Source organism: Orcinus orca, chromosome 10 (assembly GCF_937001465.1).
Source record: "Orcinus orca chromosome 10, mOrcOrc1.1, whole genome shotgun sequence".
NCBI lineage: Eukaryota > Metazoa > Chordata > Mammalia > Artiodactyla > Delphinidae > Orcinus > Orcinus orca.
In genome coordinates this window covers 7,639,110-7,658,487 of record NC_064568.1, presented here as the reverse complement: position 1 = coordinate 7,658,487, position 19,378 = coordinate 7,639,110, and the positions used below count along the sequence as shown (strand labels likewise).

At 45.0% G+C, this 19,378-nt stretch overlaps 1 protein-coding gene across 9 annotated transcripts in view; it reads right to left on the bottom strand.

The window, feature by feature from the left end:
• The window catches only part of SRGAP3 (SLIT-ROBO Rho GTPase activating protein 3), a 259,375-nt gene extending 240,365 nt beyond the window's left edge, over positions 1–19,010 (bottom strand). For 3 of the 9 annotated variants that reach the window (XM_033437229.2, XM_004274793.3, XM_033437231.2), the window contains exon 1: positions 18,210–19,007. In XM_033437229.2, coding sequence (XP_033293120.1) covers positions 18,210–18,276 — 67 coding nt within the window. In that variant the 5' untranslated portion in view covers positions 18,277–19,007. Of the gene's footprint in view, positions 1–18,209 lie in introns of all 9 variants that reach the window. The other 6 variants (XR_004485868.2, XM_004274794.3, XM_033437228.2 and 3 more) reach the window with 4 other exon arrangements.
• Between the last annotated feature and the right edge of the window lie 368 nt (positions 19,011–19,378).

Genomic DNA, 19,378 nt, shown 5'->3' with positions numbered 1-19,378 from the left:
AGCAGTGGGTGTGAGATAAGGGGGTGTAGGGACCCAGGAGGAGCTCCTGGCCCAGGAAATAGTGGAGACTTAAGAGTGCAGGCCTCATCTAAGAACGGCGGCTGCCACTCAGCTCTGGCTGACTGGCTGCTGTGAGGGAACAGGGGTCCAGCACACCAGATCGTCTGGTTTGTCTCATAAGAGTCAAAAATACAGATTTTTCTATGAAGTTGCTCACTTTGTTGTGCATCTCAATAAAATACATCTTGCTTGGTGATCAGTGCTGGTCTGGAAGAAAATAAGTTGAATTTTTTTTTTTTTTTTTAGTTTTGAGCTGCTTTAAACATCTGGAGAAAGAGAAGGCTATCAAGGAGTCATTCTTAAATCCAGACTTCTGAGGATGCAGTCTGGGAGTCATTGATTCTCCATTGACTTCTTCCACAAAGGGAGATAGCCACACCCTGAGTTGACCATAGGCTTGGCTGTTAAGCTCCTGGTGGTGTTAGAAGAAAGGTCAACAAGGATGGGGAGGGAGGGGGATTTTGACCTCTAGTGAGCTAAAGGCCAACTCAATTTACTTCTTCCAAGTCAGGGTCACAATGAAGAGCATGGGAATCCATCCATTGGAGTGATACAATATTATACACTTGCCAGGTTCTAGGCACCTTTGCGGACCAAAATTCCAAGAGGTTGTACTTCCAAGGAGGTCAAAGGTCAAGTCTAGGTGAGTCCTGGCTTCTGACTCTCTCTTCTCCTTTGTGTCTGGTTAGGCCTGTTGGCATCTCAGAGAAAAGTCAGGGCAGTTGTCCAGGCTGGTCCCTACAGGGACGGGGCAGAGGTTCAAGCTCCAGACCAGCTTTGGTTACCCTGGAGCAACAGAACCAAGATTCAAGTATGGGCTTGGAGGGGAGGCCTGCATGCCCAAGCCGCCTGGGCCAAAGGAGTTCATGTAGAGAACCAGACTTCTGCATTAGGGTGTTGAGCCACAGCTTCAAGCCAGGTGTTCATTTCCCAGTCCGTGGCCTCTATCATCTATTTCCCTCTGGAACTTCCCGGGGTGGGGGGGTGGGAGGGGCAAAAACCACCTGGACAAGGGACCAGGCTGGGGCCAGGGTCCAAGGTCTGGCATCCTAACCAAAGGCCAATTTGTTATTGCCCCATTCATGTTTCTATCTATTCAAAGGAGAAATTCCTTTCAGAGCTCAATATCTTTCTCTTGAAGAGTTGGTAGTATTCTCTTAAAGATACTATTAAACTCACATTTTTAGAGTCAGTACCTCATCCCATTCTCTTAAGATTTCTCTGCTTCCTGGTTCTGTCTGCCACACGATGTGCTGTTTCTCTTAATGATAACCACTGTTTATGGGGCATCCACTGTGTGTCTGTTCTGGCCTGAGTGCTTTGCAGAAATGCCCAACGTAGGTATTATTTTTCCTATTTTACAGTGGTACAGAGAGCTGAGCCTCAGAGAAGTTAAACAATTTGTCCACACTAATAAGCAGCACAGCTGAAATCTGAGCCCAGATCTACTGGACTCCCAAGCCTACCATATTACTCTTATACTTGTGATTATTAATAATAATAACCAACACTGAGTCCTTACTATGTGCCAGGCACTGTGTGGAGGGCTTTACATTCATTATCTAATTTAACCCCCTAGATAACTCTTTGAGGTTGGATAATTATCTCCAATTTACATATGGGGAAACTGAGGCTCAATGAGATGAAAAGGCTTGCCCAAAGTCACACAGCTAGAAAGTAGAGAAGCTGGGCTGCAAAACTCGGGCAGTTCTATACCAACAACCAGGTCCTGGGACTTCCCTGGTGGTGCAGTGGTTAAGACTCCATGCTCCCAATGCAGGAGGGCTGGGTTCGATCCCTGGTCAGGGAACTAGATCCCACATGCATGCTGCAACTAAGAGTTCACATGCCACAACTAAGGAGCCGTGAGCCGCAACGAAGGAGCACACGTGCCACAACTAAGGAGCCTCTGAGCCATAACTAATGAGCCTGCCACAACTGAGACCCAGAACAACCAAATAAATAAATAAATAAATATTTTTTTAAAAAAAACATGTCCTTACCACCAAGCCTGCACTCCTTGGTTTCCTGACATTCTCAAACTGGATAGACATGCTCATGTCCTCATCCAAATACTCAATTAAAACAATGAACAGGGCAGAGCCTTTTGGCAGGCCACTAGAGACTTCATCTAGGCTGACAACGGTCCATGCAGCAATCAGCACTTGTTTGGACAATTATGAACCCATGTAATGGTGTTCTCCAGCTGTCCTGTGCTTAGGCAACTGGTACGGGAAAGGCAGAAGACAGTGCAGATTCGTGGCAGTGCTGGAGAAGGGTCCAGACTGCCAAAGCTGAGATTGGTCCCCTCTGCTCTAACTGCAGATCTACACCAGGGCTCTGTTTCCAGTCTTGGCCCCAGTCCACCCCTCTGCCCATTCAGATGATAATTATCTGGGTCTTAGAGGTAGCGGAGCCCCTAAATTGGGCCTCAGATAATCCTTCCAGTTTTGTCAAGCAACTTATTTTCCAGGGGAAGTAAGGGACTTTGTGGTTCACCAGCCAAGGTCTGGGGTAGAGGCCAAAGAGGGCCATTGTCTGAGGAGTCCAGAGAAGGCTTATTCTAGGGCTCTGACAAACAATAAAGGAAACTGGTGATCCAGGGGGCATTCCTGTTTCTTGGGAGAGTTTTCTCCAGGGGTATCAGGATTTGCCTTTTCACGATCTTTTTTCATTCATCTTGCCCTCCCTGGAAACAGCCATCCCGCACTTGACAGTAATGAGGATGGAGAGATGTGGCTGTCTCTTTAGAAACTGGGCAATTAAATTTTCCTTAATAAAGTTCTTTACCTTCTCCTGGCAGTATCATTTCTGTTGTCGACTTGGATGAATTTTTTTTAATTCCTTTAAATAGAAGTAGAAGACAGCATTTCCTGGAAGAGCATCTTAATATTTTCATAAGCCAAAACCTAACTGTGCACGTATTTTTCTATCCTTGATAGCTATTCCAGAACTTGCTTTGAATGCCTCTTGTGTTGCAGGCACTAGGCATAAGAATTCAGGGAATGAATAAAACAAGGCCCCTGCACTCAATGAGCTCACAGGGAGACAGACACATAAACAACGCGGCGGTAATAGCAGCATGTCCGCGGGGGGAGCTAGGCAAAAATAGAAATAATTAACATTTCTGCAGCACTCTAGAGTTTACTTTCTCACACAGCACCTCATTTGATCCTCGCAGCAACTAGCCCTTAAGGTAGATAACACCCTCATTTTACGGATGAGGAAGCAAGGATGCAGAATGGAGATGTGCCTTGCTCAAAAGATAGATCAGAGATGAAAATCAGGTCTATGCCTCTGAATCCCAGACTCTGGACACAGCACCACAATGGCTTCTGATTTAAACCCAATAAACTAAATGGTTGGGCTTGACTATTCCCCCTCTAGGACCATCTCTTAGAATTGTGGAAGAGCAGGGAAAAAAATCTTCCTCGCTACATGGAGGAATAATCCAGTAAAATAATACATTGCATTTCAGCAATCATTCTTACTGTATATAATGAGCACCACAAGAAGTTAAGCATAACTTAAGTATCTCTTGCAGATGTCTTTCTTTCTTTCTACATTTCTTTCTTTTCTTTTCTTTTATAGTTCAGTTGATGTCTGAACATCCTCCACAGCAGGAAAATTTGTCAAATTCCTTACTTATTGTCATCTTGGTGGCTTTTTAATTAGAAAAGTAATCATGCTCATTATTTTAGAATTGAATCAATATTGAACAATATAAGGAGAAAAGGTCTCCTTTCTGCTGTTCCCTGTCACTACCATCCTGCCCCATCCCTGACTTCCACTCCATTCCTAGTTCCCAAGAATAAACATCATTACCAGTCAGTAAGAACTATCAGACTCTTTTTAGGTACACCTAAATAAATAAAGACAAACATTTTTTATTAAAAAAAACACAGGATTGTAACATACACACACACACACACACACACACACACACACTGGGGGTTCAGGTTTGTTTTTTTTCTCATTCATCAGTAGTCGACATGGCAACTAAATGTTCTTTTGCCTTCAAAAAACGATACACAGACAGTCAAGTTGGTGAGTTCACCACAGTCCAGGTCCAAATATTTCAAGTTCATGAAAACTGGGACATTTGTAAAACGCAGGTTCCCAGGTCCCACCCCCAGAGATTCTAATGCAGGTAGCCCAGGGGTCACACTGGGTAAAAACACTGCAATAGGCAAAGAAAGCATCATGCCTGTCTAAGAGTTACTGGAACCTTCCTCTCCCAGCTGCCCATACAGGTAACGCCACCTCTACTGATGGTTTTCCAGTACTGTTGCATTTTCCTCTCCCTACTAATTGGTACACTCACTGAGGGCGTCACCTGTAGGCTCAGGTTCACTGTCCAAAGACTCAATGTTGGTGACCTTCTGAGTGGTTGAGCTAACATTTCCATCGTTCAGTGAATGCTCCTGTGTGCCAAGCAGCATGCTGGAAATTCTGATGTGTGTTATTTCAACTAATTCTCACACACACACATACACACACACACGAGTAGGTATGACTATCCCCATTTTTCATATACGGAAACTGATGAGGTATTATATCTATTTTTCTTCTTTCTTGGATTAAAAAAAAGACATCACTCAGCTGATGAGCCATAAGCCAAGACACAAACCCAGGTCTGTGCAATTCCATCCAGAGCACGGTCCCCCCCCATAACACAGCTGCCTCCTTCCACAATCCATACTCTTGTCTCACCCAATTTATGTGACTTTAGCATAACTCTATCCAACCAAGATGATTTTCAATCCTCTTCAGTTGATCCCTGGTTTTAATTTCACCTTAAAAGCACTTACCCTATGATTATATTTACCAACTTGAGTATAACTATTAGAAAATTCCTTTTTTGGAACTACTTTTATCTTTTACACAAAGAATTGTGTGTTACTCTTAGAAGAACCCATCTTCCTGACCCCTTAAGTATTTTGATAGCTTCTGACCCTTCTCTAAATGGAAAGATGGTTCGGTCTAGATCTTAAATAACTCAGGAAATAATGGTGGTGAGGTAAGCTTAGCCAATATGATTCAGTTTTACAGACCAATATCAGAAATCACAACATTTTCAGCAATTTAGATCCATTTGCTACAGGTTCCCTGAAGAACTCTGAACCACCCTTACATAATACTCAATCTTTTTGTGATTACAAGTTAAAATGTGTCTCCCTCACAGCATTATAAAGTCTATGAGGGCAGGGAATATAGAAGGAACTCAATAAATACTTGTTAAACTAAATCAAAGTGGACTGACCCACCACAACCTCAACATTTCTTTCCCACTATTCCCAATGGTCTAAAAATTCTGTGTTTCTGGCAGGAGACAATAGGACCCCTGCTGTTTTGGGCGCAGAGTTTCGATGGCACTATTATGCCAAGTATGAGATCCAGCAAGACAGAGACACTCAGGATAAGACCTGAGACAGGAGGGTCAGGCCAGAACTGATCAGGCCAAAGCCCTACATTAGCTTTGTCAAGGGACAAGTAAACTCAAAAGACCAAAACCAGGCAAAAGCTCCGGAGTCCAAATGACTGGGGTTGGAGGTCCAGGAGTAATCAGTTACCAGGTGTCAGAAGTGAGAGAGTGGCTGTTGTTCTGCCTCAGTTTCCCCAAGATGATAATATGTCTTCAGGAGATCCAAAACATACTGTCTGGAGAGGCCACTGATCAAAATACAGATGCTGTAAACTAAAAAGTAACGTGCTGGCAACTCTGCTTGAAATATCCTGCTGAGACAACAGCTGGGGAGCAGTCACATTGCTCAGCCAGTTTGCATTCTTTAGTACAAATGAAATCAGAGAAGAGACACCCACTCTTTTCTGTCCCTGAAGGTGGCTAAGGTGTTTCACTGGTAAGGGTCCTCTCATGGCATGTCTCTCTAATTCCTTATAAGGCACTCTAAGCTATGGATGGTCCCCCTTTGGAGCTGTCCCCTCCCACCAAGCTCCAATTCCTCCATAGGAACTCTACCTGCCTACAGGAATCCAGGCCTTTCTGTCTGACAAAGAGTTGGAAAACTTACTGATCTATAGTAAACCATACCCAGGAAATACCCTCACCAGCCATCAGAAGAAAAGGGATAGCAGGTTACCACTGCTAAGAGCAGACCGGCAAACAGGAACCCCAAAAGTACCACTGATGACCAGGGACGCGGGCAGAGGGCCAACAATGAGGAAAGGTACCACCAGGGAGGGGGAACCTGCTGTGGAGGCTAAATTCTTTGCCTTTGACAGGTCTCTCCTTTTAATACTTCCTGCCAAAGGCAGGAACAGCTGCCTGGGTACCAACAGGGAAGTGAGACTATGTAGGACCAGGAAGGGGAGATTTTTTAGCTGAAAGTAGCTGGGACAGATGTGGAGATGGGGAAGTTCTTGATGAGTTTTATATAAATCTGGTGGGACAGAAATGGCCACACACAAACCTATCACCACAAGAAAATGGTTTCCGACAAACAAATCCCCAGCCCTCATGGACCATCAAAACACGTGGGAGGTCATGCATATTGACTGATGTTCTTACTTAGCAAAGTCTCTTTATTGTAAGGTCATACTCTATTTCAAGCCGTAGGCCTATAGGCCTACGATGTTTTGCCTATCAGCTTCATTTTTATAATTTTTCATTAAAGACCTAGGATCCTATTTTTTGTTATATATAGATATAAAAGAGATCTGAAGTCTGAAAGGTAATACACTGAATTTTTACAGTGATTATCTCAGGTAGTGACTTCTAGATTCTTCTATTTTTCCTGTATTTTCAAAACTTTTAAAAGAATGAGCATGCATTATACCCAAAAATCAGAAAAAAGTATTATCAAAAAATAAGAGTTTCATCCACTGTCTCCAAGGTCAAAGACTCACAGGAGCCAGTGGTTAGAAAGGAACTTCAAAATCCTCTCACTTCTGGTCTTATCTCCCACCCCTACTCCATTCTACCTATTCTGGATTTTAGCCACATCAGACTTCTCACCATTGTCCAAGTACCCAGGCCCTTTCATGACACCCATGCTTTTGCGCTTGCTGTTCTCTCTTCATGAAATGCCTTTCCCCACTTGGAGAGCTTCTACCTATCCTTCAAAACCCTACCCAAAAGTCCTTTCTTCTAGAAGAACTTCTCCATCTCTCCCCAGCAAAGCTGTCACTTTCACTCTGAGTTTCCACAGTGTGTGATTCCAGTGCTGTCCCAGTACTTACCACACTGTACTACAATCGATTAATCTATTTTTGTAACTATCTTTCCTGGAAAACTATGAGTCCATCGAAGACAGGGACAGGGACCATATTTTATCCATTTCTGTGTCCCCATTTCAGCTATATAATAGGAACTCAACAGAAAACATTAAATTCCCTGCAGTATCCCTGCAAGTGGCCCCCTGGTCTCTCTATCTCATTCCCCTCTAAGCCAAAGGTTGGACGGCTCTGCATAGATACAATTGTCCCTTCTTTGGATTCTTCGTCTTCTTGAATTACCTCTCAGTCAGGGTTTCAGAAAGCCTGGATCTGCTCCATTATGTGCCTCTAAACTACAATTCCTGGTACAAGCCCATGCACCCCAAAGCAGAATATACATGTGTGCTTAGGTGCAAAGTCTGGGGACCCAGTGGTAAAGAATCCGCCTTCCAATGCAGGGGATGCAGGTTCGATCCCGGGTCGAGGAACTAAGATCCCACACGTGTGGGGCAACTAAGCCCGGGTGCCGCAACTACTGAGCCCGCTCACCTCAACAAGAGAGAGAAAACCTGCACGCCGCGACAAAGAGCACACGCGCCGCAAGGAAAAAAGATCCCACATGCCTCGCCAAAGATCCCATGTGCCGCAACTAAGACCTGACGCAGCCAAAAAAATAAATTAAAATAATAAAATAAAATAAATAAATATTAAAAAAAAAAAAAAAAGGCCAGCACAAGGACATCTACACTTACCGTTCACTCACCGAATCCCACGGTCACCTATTATATACCAAATGTTATTCTAGGTACTAACAAAACACAAATGGACATGAGAAACAAAACTCTTGTTCTTAAAGACTTTCAATTCCGGTAAAAAGAAAAAAGAAGGGAAAATATCGTATAGGGAAAACATCATACAGCTTGAAGTGCTCTCCTGAGACTTCAAGTCAGCTAATCCAATAGTTACTCCATAGATACTTAAGATTGGGTGGTCAGGAAGTGACATGCAAGCCAAGAGTTGAATACCTAGAAGAGGCCAGCCATGTGACAATCCAGGGGAAGAGGATTCCAGAAAGAAGGAAAAGCTAAGTGCAAAGTTCCAAAGGGGGTACAATTTTAGAGAATTCAAGGCACCAGGAGAGTGGAGAGATGAGCTGGCTGAGATGGGCAGAGTAGGGCTTCGTAAGCCCAGCTAGCAGCTTGGATTCAATTCTTGAGCAGTGAGATACTACCAGAGGGTTTGAAACTAGGAAGTGACATGATTAGATTAAATTGTGTGAGGATTACTGCTGGCTGCTGCAGGGAGACAGACTATAAAGACAAGAGAAGAAGCAGAGAGACCAGTTAGGAGAGCGGCTTTAACGCAGGCCTAGACATTTTTGGTTGTCACAACTTTGGGGGCAGGGAGGTGGCTGCTGACACCTCTACCTAGTGGGTAGAGGTCAGGGATGCTGCTCAACATCCCACATGGTGCAGGACAGCCCCTCACAACAAAAAATGACGCAGCCCCGGGCTTCCCTGGTGGCGCAGTGTTTGAGAGTCCGCCTGCCGATGCAGGGGACATGGGTTCGTGCCCCGGTCTGGGAAGATCCCACATGCCGCGGAGCGGCTGGGCCCGTGAGCCATGGCCGCTGAGCCTGTGCGTCTGGAGCCTGTGCTCCGCAACGGGAGAGGCCACAACAGTTAGAGGCCCGCGTACCGCCAAAAAAAAAAAAAAAAAAAAAGACACAGCCCCAAATATCAGTAGTGCGGAGGTGGAGAAACCCTAAGTTGGGGGGATGTTGCCGTGGTCCCAAGAAGAGGTGATGGTGGCCTGGGCCAGGATGGTGCAGATGTAAAAGGAAGGAAATTCCCTGCATTTAATATTTTGAAATATTGAAGGTTTTCCTCCCATATTTCCTTAGACCTCCTGGACCTTATTCAGGCAGGGAGGGCATTCTGTGTTCACTGTCTCAGGGATAATACAGGGAAAGAGTCAATTCTTGGCTTTTGACTTTCAAAATCGCAGCCCTCAGGGAGAAGAGAAAGAATGTGGGTTATGGACAATAGCTTTGAGAGAATGATGACAAAGAGCCAGGCTACCACCCCTATTAATCCCCCTCTCCTTCCCTCCCCCACACATGGATAAAGATTCTGGGAGACTATAAAGCAAGGTGTGTGTAGATTTTATGGATCTGTAAGAAAATAACCCACATCCTGCCTCACCACAGACAAGCCCAGGGAAGGAGGGTGATGAGGGAATGTCCACATATATTTGCACAATCTGAGACCCGAGGAACTGGGCCACTTCCCCAGGCAGCACCCTAGGGAGGTCCTGGAGGAGAAGTGAGTGCTGGACACAGCAAGATGGGCCTGAGACTAATGCCCAGAGTCTCTCATGACCCAGCATGGTGTGTGAGTCCCAGGATGACCCCCAGTGCCTGCAAATCTCATAGAAGGAGGTGAGGAGGGGAACAGGCAAAATGGCCTCAGGTTTGGAACAGAGAAGGACCACTGGCTGGACAGACCACTGCAGACCCAACAGGAAGGAGGATATCTTGGTAGTTGCCAAAGTAGATTGATAATAAACCACAACAGATGTCCCCTTGGCACTGCCCCAGTCCCCCTGCACCTTGGGACACAACACTGGAGAAAACAAGAGGAAAACCCCCAATTCACTTAGATTTATTTCTGCCACTCGCAGCAGAATAGGGATGTGAAATGTAAATCGAGTTACAGAAAAATAAAGAAAACCATATTTTTATTGCACCTGGATTTGTGGCTGAGATCTGCTCACCCTGAGGCGCCACAGGCCACGGGCTTCTGCGTGTCCATCTGCATTGTTATTAGCTGGCATCAACTGTGCAATCCCAGCGGTGGCACCAAGGTCCATTCAAGGTCCCTTGCACACTGCCTGCAGCTGAGTGCACCTCCTTACTGTCACACACAGGCGGGCACGCGCTCACACACCACGCATATTGATCAGGAAAGAACTGTCACCAAATTACCATTTAAATCAATGGTTGAGCGCTCAGTAAATGGAAATGTCAAAAGCCACATTTTCTAAGTGACCTCGAAACACCACATTGATATCACTTATCTGAGCTGGATACGTATTTGTTTTACCTCTTCCCCTCTTCAAACTGTCTTCTTAGGAAACTGTAAAAATTAGGGAACTGGGCAAAAGGCAAAAAGAGAAAGAATCTGGGTAACCCACAAACTGTGTAGCCTGACATTGTCCAAAATGTAATCTCTGGAACAGTCTTGTGGGATATTCTATGAAAAAGGTTTACAAGGCTGAGTAAGTTTGAGGAAAGTCTGTGGCCCGCTTCTTGGCGGTTCACACTTAACACATTCAAGTCCTGTGGGAAACAAACCTATTTAACTCACTTTATGCTAGAACTTCCAAAACCTATTTGACCACAGAGCTATTTTTTTCCACCCAATGCCTCTTTACATCCAATTTCATGGAATACACCTCAGGGAACACTACTCCAAACATAAATTGGCCTAATGATTAAACAAATTAAGAGAACGGAGCCAAAACCCCACTCCTGGGCAGCCAAGATATTTTATAAACACCAACAAGCCATCAGGAAGAAATCATTTACAAGTGAAATCAAGCCCAGGATACAGCTTGCTGCAGCCTGTATTAGGCCAGAGGTTCTGAACTGAAACTCAGCACCTTTAAGACGTCAACCCCTGTCCCCTTCCTGGCAGCTACAAGGACAGGACCGAGTTTCTGAACCAGCCTCACCTCCTCTCCTCCTTTCCATGTTATACCCCCGCCTCATCCTATTTTCCAAGGCACCTTTGCTCTGCCTCCCAGGCAACCGTCCCCACCTGGCTTGCCCCACCCACCAAAGCAATTCAACTCCATGCGGTTATTGATCACCAACGAGGTGCAGGCACAAGGCTACAGCAATGAGGCTACAGCAACGAGCCAAGCGAATAGAGCTTTTGTGTTCACGGAAATATGGTCTAGAAGTGCCTGCGAGCCAGAAGTCTTCTCTGAACATCAGCTTCCACATCTGGAGGGGAAAAAAAAAAAGTGGGAGCGTTGGACCAGAAGACACCTAAAATTGCTGGTTCTGTATTTCCAGGCTGGTGGAGCCTCCGTCAAGTCTCCAGTGGGCCCTTTTTCAAAGTGGGAGTGAGGGATCTGACACAGCTAGGTGGCTAAGTAGGGGATAGCAGAGATTGGATTAGAAGGAGTGTGGAAGGGTTAGGAAGGGTAGGAAGTCAAAGACTAAAACCCGCCCCAGACTGGCCCCCCAGTGAAGGAACCCCTGGGTTTCAGGGCCAAATTGCCCTGGCATACATCTTGCCTCCCTGTACAACTGGAAGTCAGAAAGCCTCCAGTTTAAACCTCGGCTCTGCCACTGTTCGCTCTGCAATCTGATACAATTTATGTTTCTGAATTTTACGTTTTAATCCGTAAAATAGGAATAATAATGACTATTTCACAGAATTTGGGGGATCACAAAATGAGATACCATATGCATGACTGAGACGTAGAGATAAATAAATTACCTCCCACTGATAAGCAAAGCTGTATAGCCTGAAATGAAGCATGGCTTGTAACAGTCACTGAATGAGTGAGTGAGTAAGTGAGTGAATGAATGAACAAATAATAGAGGTTTCTGGAAAGGAAAGGTCGTCCCTAGCATATAAACTCTGGTGGTGAGAACTCCAGAAATGGCCAATATAGACCCCCAGATCCACTGATTTCCTCAGACTGGGAGGTGCCTGGTGTGCCATGTGCCCCAACCACATCCCACCACGACTGTGACAGACATCACCCCACCAAACATCACCTAAGCTTTCAACACATCAGCCTTCACCCAGTCTCCATAGACAAACATCTCCCCTATCAGGCACAAACAAGGAAACTCATCAAGCCATGAAAAATATTTCCTTAACAAATAAAAGCTCCACTTTCAATGGAACAGAAAGTATGACATTGTTAGGGGTTGAATGTTTGGTGTTCCTCCCCAGATTCACATGTTGAAGCCCTAACCTCCAATGTGATGGTGTTTGGAGATGGGTAGGGCCACTGGGAGGTGATTAGGCTCACATGAGATCATGAGAGTGGTGCCCTCATAATGGGAATAGTCCCCTTCTAAGAAGAGGAGGATAGAGAGCTCTCTCTCCACACACAGAGGAAAGATCATGTGAGCACAGCAAGAAGGCAACTGTCTACAAGCCAGGAAGCGCGCTCTCACCAGGAACCAAATCTGTGGGCACCTTGATCTTAGGCTTCCCAGCCTCCAGAATTACGAGAAGTAAATGTCTGTTGTTTAAGCCACCCAGCCACCCATGGTATATTGTTATAGCAGCCCAAGCTAAGACAAGTGTCAAAGAAAATATAACTCGAGCTTGAGCTTGAGCTGTGAGTTATAAGAGTAAAACTTCTTATTAGTAACTTATCAGTCACTCACTCAACTGATTGTACGCCAATCACATGGGGGAAATGAAAATGACCATAAGCATTTCTGCCCTCAAGAGTTCATGGCTGAAGGACTAAACATAAAATAGGAATGAAGGATAATAAGGCTAAAAATAGAGAGGCAGATGTGAGGAATCACTCATTCTGCCCAGAAGAGTTATTAGGAAGGCGTCATGGAAGAGGGATCATTTGAGCAGGCATTGAAGGATGGTCAGGAGTTGCCCAGACAAGAAAAAAGGAAAAAAAAAAGAGGGGAAGAAGGAGTCATTTTAAGCAGAATAAAGGCACAAATGGGGAAATATTTGGAGGTGAAAAAGTGTATGGAGGATGCAGAGACAAGGAATTGGTCTAAAGTGGATATGAGAGCACAGGCCTATAATAGAGAAAACAACTGAAGATGAAACAGGTAAATTGGCTGAGGCCCCATCACCAAGACCCTTTATGGATGTCAACTTGTAGGCCACAAGTTGCAGACTGGTGGGCACAGGCTGAAGCTCTCCTACCGACAGGTTTGTTCATGTAGCAAAGAGTTTCTTAAAAACTTGAGCTACCACTTAAAAATCAGGAGATTTTCATCATGGCCTTGGATTTGGCAAAAGATTCTTAGATATGACACCAAAAGCATGGGAAAAGAAAGAAAGAAATAGATAATCAGAACTTCATAAAAATTTTAAAACTTTTGTGATTCAAAGGACACCATCAAAAAAGGGAAAAGATAACCAACAGAATGGGATAAAATATTTGCAAATCATATATCTGATAAGGAACTTGTATCCAGAATGTAGAAAGAACTCTTATAGCTCAATAATGAAAAAGACAACCCAATTTTTTAAACGTTTTAAAAGTTAAATTTTTAAATATTTAAAATGATAATCAGGAGACTTTGGTTTAAAATCCAGATGCCCTGGAAACACTGAAAGAACTAACCACTCTGGGCTCACATCCCTTCATGGTAATGACAGGCGAGAGCTGAGCAGGGGCTGCCTCCTCTAAGTGAGCTCTCTAATCAGCCACAGTCCTCACTACTCCCCACTGTTCCCCAACCCAGCCTACTTTCCTCACTGAAGCCACTGAAGGTGGTGAGGTCTCCTAAGGTCATTGTCCAATCACTCTATCGCATAATCTCTTTAAGACTAAATTCATTCTGGTGCTGAGTTAGAAGTTTTTTATGTTTGGGGTTTTTTTAATTTCTTTTCCTTCACTGATTTTATTGCCATATTCCAAGAAAACTCTTAGCCAAGAATGTATCCTATATTTTGCGTCTCTCACAACACCCAGCACAAGACTAAGAACAAAGCCGATGCTCAATGTTCACTGAATGAACCTATAAATGAATGAGTAAATAAATACTTCTCTGTGATCTTCTTCAATACCTTGTCTTCTTCCCCCCAATTCTAGACTTACGCCATTAAGAAGATGGCCTAAAATGAATATGGATGTGTAATAAAAAAATAAAACACGAAAATCAATCACTACATTTCTATTTTCATTTTCTATTAAGATGAAATGGAAATGGGAATTCTGAATAAATGCAGAACAGACCATTATGTCTAACAGCAAGACGAATTAGAGCCCAGGACAGTGGAGAGCACCTGCAAATAAGATTACCAAACACTATCAGGGATCTTTGAGGAAACTGTGAAAAATAGGATAGGCGCCATAAAGCTGGAGATGGGCAAATGTTCTGATTTTCAAGAGGGGAAAGAAGTTCGAGCTTGCCAGTTCCAGACTGAGAATATGGTGTCACTCTCAGGCATGGTTCCTGAACAGATTCATAAAGGGACACTTGTGAACACCTCGGACAGAAAGCAACATCGCTTTGGAGCCAGCACAGGGTCACCAAGAACAAGTCATATTAAATTCACTTCATTTTCTTCTCTCTGACAAGGCTCCTAGCCTAGTGGATGAGAGAAATATAGCAGATAAAATATATACAGTGCAATGATGGGGTGGGCAGTGAAAAGGGCTAATTCAACCCTTGGGCTGTATTAATAGAAGCATTACATACACCATAAAGGAAGTGATAGTGGTCTTCTTTCTCCAATCACATTTAAAGAGTCGCATTTAGAACTTAGTATCACTCTTAAAGAAGGCTTTTGACAGTACAATCTTTTGGAGGTCTATTTGGCAAAATCTCTTCAAAAGCATAAAGCTCTAATCCAGATTACTGGTATCTGTTGAAAAATTGAAAGATCTGGCTGGGCCTACATTCTAAGTGGTAACAACTGGTTGAACCCAAGTAGAGACTGCCCATTTGGACAGGACATGTGCTCTCGGGCTGACCATAACTACCACCTCTTCTTATGTTGCCCTGGTTGAGGCAGTGGGCCAGCTGCCACAACTCATCTTACTTAGCCAGCTTCACTCACTTATTCTACCTGCCAAGTACTCAAAGACACTGGAGTTTGCAACCCGGGATGCAGTAGCTCCCAAGGTGAGTGAAGATGATAAAGCAGCAGTGAACCATCTTATATGAGCAAATGGGAGATAATCATAGTCCCTGGGTTATGATCGGAGTCTCCAAACACCCAATGGGCAGTCATGGGAAAGAAGCATCTGTCTTGTTCTATGAAGTCCCAAGGTATAGAACCAAAAGGTGGATTAGAGACATACTTAACCCAACATAAAAACTGCTTACAACAGCCAGAGTGGTCCAAAAACAGAGTATGTGGGCTTGGGAAGTGGTGAGTTCTCTATCACTGGAAATGTGCAAGCATGTGGTGTACTACTGTGTTGCAGGTATATAATCAAAGGGATTCAAGTATCTGATTAGGCAAGAGAAGGCATGAGTCTGAAATTTTTCACAATAGGAAAAAAAAAGCTGTTTTAAAACATTCCCCTTTAAAGAAAAAAAAAAATTCCCCTTTGTTAGGTCAGTAAATGCTTCAAAAAGAGAAAAAAGGGACTAAGCCAACAAAGAACTCAGTATTATTTTTAAAAATCAAAAGTTCCCCTCACAAAATGCACAGAGGACAAAATCTGTCAAACTAGGTGGAGTGTTTGTGGCAAACTGGCCAGATGATACCGAAGGTAATTGGCATCAGGCATTATTTTTGGTGTTTGGTCAAACGCTCTTCAGAGGCCAGCAACAAAGGCAAGGGAGGAAAGTAAGAGGGTAAACAATGGGCCGTGATCGAGAGGCAGCCGGTCCCCACCACAAAACTGCCATCTGCTACTGACATCAATCCTTCAAGGGGCAGCTTCAGGCAAACAATGTATCGGGGACACTGGGCCTGGAAGAAAACCAGCTGCCTTCACATTTCCCACCTTGTGACCTTGGGCAAGTCATTTAACACTACAAGGCCTCAGTTTCCTCATCTCTAAAACTGAGCTCCTACAGACCCTGTCTGTATTTTGTGTAGGCCAAGAGTGGTGAGGTCTGGGAGTGAGCCATGGAAACAGTTGAGCCCTTGAACACACATCAACAGTTATGATGATGATGATGAACAAAGAGAATTTTGACAGAAAAGATTCCGGACAATTTCGGGCGCAATAGCATCCTGACCTAAATTGTGTGGGTGTCAACCCTGAAGGAATAAAATCAAACTCTTTTAACTAGAATGCAGAGACATTTAGAGTCTGGAAGAGACAAGATCATTTGGACAAATTTCCTGCTGAAATGCATTACCTTGTCCTTGCTAATTAGTTGTTAAAATAAAGGCAAAAAATAAAAAGTAAAAGAATCAGCCAGAGCTATAAATGCTTAATTGATCCTCAAGCAAAGTTCAGGGGCCCAGTGGTGGCAATCCTTCAAAAATGAGATGAGCACATTTTCTACCAAGACGATGCTTATAAAAACTCCAGACTGTCCCAAACTCACCATACCCTTCTCTCTTATGGCATTTTTCAAGGGAAACTCAGTTTTAAAAAACAGTAATAATCAGCCAGTCTTACAAAACATAAACTTCCTAAAAAGTGTGCAGGCAAAGGCTGAAACCAGGCTTTGTATTGAACACTCGAGAGAATTCAGATCTCTGACCAATAAAGGGCGGGTATCTAAATTTTCAGGAACGCTGAAACATTGTAAATCACTGTCTTCTACACTGAACTGAAAACTAAAGAGGAGGAGCCCAGGGAAGAGCAGGGTTTTCTGCTCATTTCTTCCTGGGGTCTACTGAGAGGTGATCAGCACGCCAGGTTTGAGCAGAACTGAAAGGCACAAGACGGTTGGCGAGACTGGAAAAAAACAAAGCTCTCCCCTGATGGCTGCTCCCCTCCCAAAGTTTCCCAAGCATCTGAAGCGTGTACAGCAGCTGTGATGCGCAGCCTCCCACCGCTCCTGTGGAGGCCACCCCACTTCCTGGGTCACTGAGCCTTGAGCTGCAGCAGCACCTAGAAGCAGGTGTGGAACCTCAGGTTGCCGGAGCCCCAAATAACCAACTTGCTCAACAGTCCACCTATAACCTCAGGGGCAGGCATCAACAGCCCCGAAGATGTATTTTGTCTTTACTCTTTCTTCAGGAGACCACAACACACCCTGTGTTGCAGCAAGGAGAACTGTGACCAGAAAGAAAACATATGCCAAGAGGCCAGGCCCAGGCTTCTCTTAGAGTACATCCCAAGAGAAAGGGTGAGCATGGTGGATGGTGCTTTCAGGTTTTCCTTGCCAAGGCTGAGCCTAGAACTCATGAGGGTGGGAGAAGCTCCAGTCTGGCCTAAATAAGGATTCTGCCTGAATCTGTCTATACGATTGTGTCCGGTTTCCTCTCTCCCCTTGCTAGTGTGGATTTAGAGGAGTGTGCACCCAGTGAGTAGCACTAAAGCTGGAACAAGCAGTCAGAGGTCACCTCATCCTCCTGGCAAGCTTTCCCTGACACTACGGAAGCCAGGCAGCGCCTACCAGCCAGCACACTGAGCTCTTGGCTTTCAGTGAAGGCTGATGACCCTAAACGCTAGTGCACAGACGGTGATCGGGGCTGCACACTGCGAGACAATACATTTTCTGCACTGAGCTCCCTCTTTATGCCTAAATGCCTGCATTAGTTTGGATCAATATGCTCCATAACAGTTAATCCATGGCAACCCAGTCCAGCTGAGAGTCACCGACAAAGAAGTGCAGCCCAGGGATGCTGCTTCCCTGAGCACATGCATGTGAATTCCAGCCCAGAGAAAGGGACAGAGGCAAAGCAATGACAAAAACCAGAAAGGAGAGAGAAAAAAACCCAGATCATTAAAAAAATAAATCAAATTAAGGGGTTTTTTGCATGGCGGGGGGAGGAGGCAGTGACTGTCAAAATGGCCTTAGAGTGACATGTCATGGCCAAGATGATGGAGTATCCGCGACACTCCTAAAGCAGGGCGTAGGATCCTCCTCACACACCTGCAATGCAGTGATCGCCGCCCGTTCTACAATCCATACTCCCAGCGCCAGCGCTCTCTGCAGTTGAAACCAGTCCGGACTTGTGCGGCTGCCACTGTTCCTCCTCACAATAAGATTATTGATGCATAACAGCATTTCATGATGGCAGGGAGGAAAAGGGAAAAAAGCCAAAGCAAGAGAAGAAGGAAAGGGGAGGGGAGGCATGACTCCCCAGCCCAAATCTCACCTTTTATTTGGGCTTCATATTCGGCAATGATCTCTTTGTCTTTCTTGAACTTAGTTTGAGATGACATCTTCCAATGTGGCCAAAGGCACTGACAGGCTGTTGGATTTATTGCTCCTTTTCTTCCCGAGTCCTCGCTCCAGCCCTGGTAATCACACGGCTCTGGTCGATTTCACAGGTGTAGGGACAAATCTCTTTCACTGGCTGCAGAGCCAGGGGAAAAAAATCCCTCTTGTTCTCAGGGGAAAATTCTCTTTACTCGCTGAAAAATGTCTGTAGTAGCTTGGTCTGGCCAAGTCCTCTTGACCAGAAGAAGAACCACCACCCTAGGAGCACGGTAACCTGCCTGATATTTTCAAGATTTTTCTTCCAAAAAAATAATATAACCGAGAGCGCTCACTCACCCCACTCACACACACACACACACACACACACACACACACACACACACACTTATGGGTGTACTCACACACTCATCCGGACATGCACACACACAGTTGTGAAGCACACACACACCCTCACACCCGCTTACCCGCTCACACACACACACACACACATCCACGAGAGGCGCGGCACCTCCTTGGTCCTGCAGTCAGCCTCCGGCTGGCTTTCGAAGGCTCTCTGCTAAGGAGATGGTCAGGTTGCCAAAGAGCCGGTCATCTCGCATCCTCCCTCCCTTCTGCGCCTTTGGTCCGATGTACAGTGAGGCTCAAAGCCAGGAGAGCGAGGTGGAAGTTCTCCTGCTGCAAGGCTTAAGCTCGGGGTGAACAGGGGGCCGGACTGCTCGCCCTGCGGGGCTGGCCAAGCGCTCCCCCCACCGCTCTCGTCACCAAGCTCCACCTCCCGGATTTTATAACAACTGACACATTGTAGCCTACAGGAGAGCAGAACTCACTGCAAGCAAAAAGGGGAAGAAACATTCACAAAAGGGAAGGAGGCAGGAAAAAGAACTGGGCTGGGGAGGCCTGAGAGGCCCCTGCAAACTCCTACCATTAGCAGTTGGGTTAGGGATTTTTCCTCCAAAAACTCCAAAAGGTCCACCTTTTCTTTGCAACATGCAATTTAATTCAATTTCTCAAAGCAATGGCTATGTGACAGTTTGTCACTCTGCCGGATCATCTAGCAGAGGAGAGGGGCTGACCCATGTAGGCAACCTCATTAATATTTGTTGA